General features: G+C 35.8%; 2 protein-coding genes across 3 annotated transcripts in view; one reads left to right on the forward strand and one right to left on the reverse strand.

Moving 5' to 3' along the window:
• The window catches only part of LOC144441480 (rab GTPase-activating protein 1-like), a 33,965-nt gene extending 30,305 nt beyond the window's left edge, over nucleotides 1–3,660 (forward strand). For both annotated transcript variants that reach the window (XM_078131062.1, XM_078131063.1), the window contains exon 21: nucleotides 56–3,660. In XM_078131062.1, the coding sequence (XP_077987188.1) occupies nucleotides 56–364 (309 nt within the window). In that variant the 3' untranslated portion in view covers nucleotides 365–3,660. The remainder of the gene's footprint in view (nucleotides 1–55) is intronic.
• A 493-nt stretch (nucleotides 3,661–4,153) lies between these two features.
• On the reverse strand, nucleotides 4,154–5,649 carry LOC144441314 (microsomal glutathione S-transferase 1-like). The gene is made up of 3 exons (XM_078130872.1): nucleotides 5,506–5,649; nucleotides 4,632–4,711; nucleotides 4,154–4,388 (listed from the first exon to the last, which is right to left on the reverse strand). Exons 1-3 carry the CDS (start codon nucleotides 5,647–5,649, stop codon nucleotides 4,154–4,156), a joined length of 459 nt encoding a protein of 152 aa, XP_077986998.1.
• Nucleotides 5,650–6,866: the final 1,217 nt, after the last annotated feature.

The raw sequence follows: 6,866 nt of genomic DNA on the forward strand, positions 1-6,866 counted from the left end.
TGCCATTTCAGTAAACTGTCTAAAATGCATGATATTTCCTGTCTTGTCCATGTAGGAGGCTGTGTCAATGTGTGAGAAGTGTTCAGCAATGTTTACAAGCAACGGCAATGTGCAATTAAATGTCACCAACAAAATACCCAAAGAAGAAACTGATCCAAGGGTCATCGATGCTGAAAAGAAACTGCGGGAACTTGAACTAGAGCTTGCCCAGACCAAACTGCAATTGGTAGAGTCCGAATGTAAGACGCAAGATCTGGAACATCAGCTGACCGCTGCTGTGGGAGAAATACAAGCCTCCAAAAACAACTGGTTCTCTAAAACATTTACTCAACTCAAAGAAGTCACTTCAAAGAAGGAAGGCTGACGACAATCATTCCTGTCACTGCCATTTTCAACTCAACAATAGACCTTTCAAGAAAGAGAACCCACTATAATAATTCCGCTCCCGTGAAGAATGCCCTCTACTGGTCAGTTTCAGAAAGAATTACCTGTACCAAAATGGTTGTGACAACAAAGACTGCCCTCAACCATGTCAGAGTATGCCAACAAGAAATATCACCCATGTGTAATCTTAAATTGATCACAAAGAGCGCCCTCAGTCATCTAAAAGTATGTCAACAATAATGAGTGGCCCGTTACATGTGATCATATTTTGATCATAAAGAGCACCCTCGGCCATGTATGTCAACATTGATTAACAGCCCATGTACCATGTACCATGGAATAGTGAATTGAATGTAAATAAGTGTCTGTTAACACAATGGTAGTCTGTAAGATACAACATTCATGTTATCAGCCAGCACTCACGAAGCATGATAGGGCTGAACAACACAACTGTATCTTACAGTTTACCCCAATGGATGTTGCTATAACACAGGTTTTAAAACAAGTGTTTTCATATATTTACAAACAGGTTTATGCATGGGGAATTTTCTGATACAATGTGTGACACTCTAGACAAACCTGTCATATTATGACATGTGAATGCACTGTTCATGTATGCCACTGTCACATTTGGTCACTAGAGAACATTGTTTTTCATCACAATGTAGTGTATTAAATGCCAGGTATTGCTGTAAAATAATCAGAAATGTACTCATTCCCTAAACAAAAAGACCAAGAAGGGGTAATAGCTAGTCATGAGTCACATGGTAGTTTTGGGTTTTGAGAAAGCCAGTCTGTATTCTGTATAAACCAAGACCAATCATAATCAAGCAGGTAATTTGCATGTCAGCCATCTTTGAAAAACCCAGGTCAAAATGTTCATGTAGTGATAATGATAATCAAAAGTATGTAATATATGCTTCCAGTAGATGGCTAGGTACAATGTATGTCATATATATAAATAGTTAAAATTTGTCTGAGTAGTTGTGTGATATATTATATATGATAACACAGCTTGCTCCATTTTATGTTGCGTATGTGCACAGCTGTTGTTGATATTGGCCCAATGTGATGCATGGTTTAAGTTGCTCCTATTCCAAGACTGAACAAAATACACCTAACCTTTTCAAGGACAGTAAGAAGTACATTTGTTCAATTCCTCACAGTGACTTCAGAAAACAAGTTGCACTGTTTCATCAGACTACTGAATTTCACAGATCAGCTTCCCAAGCTACATCCATTGTAGTTGACTATTCTGCACTAAGGATTTTTATTAATCTTGGCAAAGAGAGCTAATATAATTGTGATATTTAGGCATATCTTCTTTGGCAAAATCTAGTTGGAAAAGTTAAATGAAACAAAAAGTGACTCCCAGGAATTACCCCATTATAATAGCTATTAGAGTTATCCAAATTGTATTCTATCAAACACGCTACTTGCCTTGCCTGCAAATCCCAGCATGTCATCTTAACTATACAATATTATGCAAATGACCTCATTTGAATGCATGGAAATTTTGTAATGCTAATACATAGTACTGCAATGTGATTTTTGTACCAATAGGGCATATATCTTAGTGTCTGATGTGTGTCTAAAAGAGTACAAACATTTCTTGTAAACTTTATCAACCAATTCGTCGTAGATATTTATTTTGATGCAGGAAATGCACTTCTCTTGTTATCTCTCAGACTTGTTGTTTTCTGAAGTCTAGGAATATTTTGATTGTTTTTGGGGTTTAGAGAAATCTCCAGATTCTGTACATTCCCCTGTAACTTTTTCTTTGTTTTTAAATGAAAAAAAATGGAACAAGATTTTTTACTTGTTAATTCCAAGCCATATATAATGTATGCTGCTGTGAAGTAAGAATTGAATACTGGGCAATCTGTCAGTGCTGGGTTGTCTGTCCTCAATGGTGTACAGTGTGAGATGTCATGTTAAAGTCCATTGAATCACAAGATTTAGACTTTCACATTTTCAGTGTAGATATTACAGGACTTGATAGTACTAGCATTTCAGTGAATCCATGGGCATACGAGATGATTATTTTAATGCAATTTAAAATTTTTTAATGTTTATTTTTTGTCTTGCATGAATAGTGAAAAATGACAAATAAAAACATATCTCAAGCAAGAAGAAAGCATTGCTATAATTATTTTAGTTTGAGGTGGTTGCATGAACGAGACAAATTCAAGCGTTCAATTCTTGCCGTTTGAGCTACATTTGACATCCTATAAATTATAATATTCATATGTCTAGTGCATTGGTGTCACCTGATCATGTCACATGACCAATCAAATTGACCTTCTTGACCTTCAGTCAATCTTTTCAGTTTTATTCAAATTTTAACTTCTTTTAGTAAGTAGTAAATTCCATTTTGGATATTTACAAGTTGTGCCCATGGATTGCCTGAGACAAGAGTATCATTCCATCCTGAGGTTCTTGTAATCAGTAATATCTACTACAGAGGAAAGGTTGCTCTCAACATAGATACTGTGACAAGCTTGTATTGATAGAAATAAACACAACTTTTGAAAGGCAACTTCCAATGGTAAGCTTTCCACTGTCATCTAAAACTGTCAGGGCTTGGCAAATGGTTACACTCGTTAAGATAAAATTGATAAAAAGATGGATTATGAAGTTTTAAATTGTTTTATTTCTTTGTTGTGTTTTATCTTCCCTTAAGTAGCGTTCTTTATCATATGTTTGTTTGTTTGTTTGTTTGTTTGTTTGAATCAATGGGGTTTGAAAAGTCAACTCTACATCTTGTTTTTTTATGTTTATAGTAGCATTGTCAAAGCTGGATAGTTGAAAAACACATTTGTTTTCTTGCAATGTGTATGTATCTATTAGCTTTTCTGAAATGGTCATTGACAGTCATACAGCATGCATGTTAACAGCAGACTATACTATACTTTTGAGGGGTGGATAGATCCAAAGGGGAGTAACACATTGTGGCATATATAAGGCTTCATTACCAATATTGTGTATACTTTCAGTTCAACCCCCTGCTAAATAATTAAATGTTCTGTGATGAAGACATCTTCTTGTAAACTATAGCAAATAACAAAGTGTAAAGTTATGTCAAAAAAAGGTCAAATGTACATTGTTCTGAGCAAAATCTGTTCTTGTAGTTTTCAATGATATTAAGCTAAGAAACATAAGCATAGCTTGCCATGCCAAGTGAATGAAAGCTGTGATATTAGGCTATAAACATGGCTTGCCATGCCAAGTGTATGAAATTTCAAATATATGTATCAATAAAGGAGTAAAGTAACTGAAAGAAAACAATGGCGATGTGTGGTGCATGTTTATTTAAACATTTACATAGAAATTAACACCATCCATCTAACCCCAGACATTACAATCTTACTACATTCACACACTTGGAGACTTGTTGTCTCTCATTCATAAATTGAAATTTATGTATGACAATTATTTAACTTGATTTGTTGTTGTTTATTGATGTCAGAAAAACTGAAGGATCTGTTGCTATGTGTAAACAGGATACAAAGCTAGGCTGTACATAATAATCATGTAGTGTACCAAGACCACAATTTGCTGAGGTCATGTAAAATTTAGGTTACAGGATAACCATTGGTTTTCTGAATTTGAAGACAGTTAAGGGAAAACCATTGAATAGTGCAAGTGTTAAATGGATAGCCTATAGACTAAAAGAAGACTCGGCTTACTTTACGTTTTTCACATTAATTATTTTTCTTTAAGACTTCAACCAAACACCACAGCAATTCTTCCCAAAAACCATCATGATCTAAAGACTGTAAAGAATCTGCAGGAGTATTGAAACGTTGCAAACCATGCCAACTAGAAAGGACATTGACCTGGCTGGTTGTTTGGCAGACAGATAGAAAAAGGTGTGGGAGAAACGAGCAACAGTAAATATACGGAATATGTACAGCGCCACCACCGGTGAAGGATTGGTTGTTGAGTAGACGAGTCCGAGGATGAGGAACGGAGTGATGTTTTCAACGTCGTTCTGATGGCATCTTTGTAGAGAAATTAAAAATATATATAATTACGTATTATCATGATAGTAAATTGCATTTAAAGGGTGGAATTTTGACCATGTCACCGATGACATCAAACAATAATATTTAACTCCAAATATGAGAAATTTACAACCAATCCAAAAGTTGTCTCTTTTCGCACAACGCCTTGGTTTAAGTTGATAAATATTCATCTCCGTGAATAGTAGTTTTAGGAATAGAGAAAACAGATAAAAGCCCTACCTGCGAATTCTTTCGACATCCGGGTCCTGCTTGACGGCCTGGCTACCAGCACTACCTGTATCTTCTAAATTGACATAAGCCTGGACCGTTGTCAATGTTATAATTGAAGAAAATGATAACAAAAATTAACAATCATTGGTATCACTCCTTGCATGCAATTATGTTACGTCTTCTGAAATTATGATAGAGTGCATAAACGTTTATGTTGTTACGCTATCCGTCTGTAGCCTCGACCCCTTTCAACTCTTCAAGGAATTCGTTTAAGGGGGAGAGCACTAACTAATTCTCGTAAAGAAAAAGCATATTTTCCGCGAAAACAACGACAAATAATACGCCTAGCTAGCCGTAAAGAGGGTAGTGGTATACGACGATTGACTAATGTGCAAGATGTTACAAATGGATTAATCTCAATTATTGCACTTGTCGAGGTAAAGTACATTTGTAACGGATATCGTGACTCATAACTAACAACACTGACTAACTATATATAAGGTCTGTTGAAGTTCAGTTTGGTTGACGGAACTAGTAATCCAAGGCCTTTTACACGTAGATTCTAAATATCATCTATCTGGTCCTTCGTGTAGTTATCTTAATGGTTCATAGAGTGTTGATGATATGGCATTGACTTGTCAGGTAGTTTGTTCTATTGGTCAAAGACTATGTTGGTGAAAAAAAGTTCTTTCTGATATCAGGTTTTGCGTGTGAATTGTATAGTTCATGCATATAACTCTCTTTACCCAGACATCCTCATATATCTCCCGGCCATCCACACACCTATCCATCCGTTCATCCTGCTCCTATACAACAGTGCGATGAAATTTGACCACCGTGTGATTTAGCACTGCAGGTTTTTACAAAAATGCACAATACTCACGTTTTTAATCTTTCGTAGTATACCAGTCAGCGGTGCCAAAACTAACCACTTGATGATGAGAACACAGGCAAAGAAGACAAAGTCCCAGAAAACTTGATTGTCTAAGGTGCATTTGAGGGATTCTGAATTACTGGAGTTTGACATCTCTCACAGCTCAATTCAAAGCAACCGTTGATTGAGTTTCACGACCTCGTCTCTGCAAGTGTTTTCAGTAAGAGCACAAAATTCAAAGTGAAATACATTTTTGAGGGCGACCCTCATTTTTGCAAGTCTGTACACACAGTATGTGGTGGATATTGTTAAACAAAGGTATATCGCCGTAATACAATAGAAGGGTATATTAGTAAATCATAATTGCGAAGAACTTTACTTTATCACGTGACAATATTCTGAGCCAGTCAAACACGTTACCTGTAGGCCGCGGAGATCTACGTTTTTGTGGTATTATGAAAGTGACACACGTTATATTGTATACGTATTTCGGCGTAGTTTTTGCTGCATATGTAAAAGTTACTCGCATTATTGTTCTAAACTGAAACATACTTAACCACCATGACTTGCAACTCAACTCAACTCAACAACTCAAACCTGGTATTAAGATATAACCCATAAACGATCCGATGACGTCAGGAAATCCCTGTGTATGCAATCTACTATTCCAACAATGCCAGAAGACAATCTGAATATCACAGAAGACAGGCGTCGACTGGACTGTTTTATTGAAGTATTTTCACTTGAGTAAAAAAGCTTATAGACTCAGCTTGTGCCACTTTAATGATATGCATGATTGACAAATGATGAATCATGAATGCAATGTGTATTATTAAAGGATAATCTGTATATAACAGTGGGGAGAACACGTGATTGAAAAGACGGATTGAAATTTTGATGGCACCCATATCTTCGAAAAAACAGCTGGAGAATATGGAAGGTAAAAATTCACGTTTGATGTCAAAAGCTAAGATATTTTTGCAATTTACTGACTGATTTCATTGAACAAGTACAATACTAATTATATTCAGATCACCATCTGCAATGCTTTAGACAATAGTAAAATATAAATGCTAATTTGTGGTGATAATTAACGCCATTCATGTAGATAGAATCTCAAGTTGTTGCTGAATAGTAACAATACACCTGTAAACCCAACATGGTACCCAATAAATGTCGCCCTCTCGAGTCAGATTCAATCAACAAGCAGTTGTAGGGCCGCATTTTGTCAAGAGATCTTGTATGAAGCCGTCTGTGACGTATAAAATCTTGCAAATTGAGTTTTAAAAAGATAAAATCTCATAATAATTGATATTGCAAATTATCCAAAACAGTACTTTTCTGTGATGTAAATCTTTTTGCAGACAACT

The sequence above is a fragment of the Glandiceps talaboti genome, chromosome 10 (genome assembly GCF_964340395.1).
Source record: "Glandiceps talaboti chromosome 10, keGlaTala1.1, whole genome shotgun sequence".
In the NCBI taxonomy this organism is placed as follows: domain Eukaryota; kingdom Metazoa; phylum Hemichordata; class Enteropneusta; family Spengelidae; genus Glandiceps; species Glandiceps talaboti.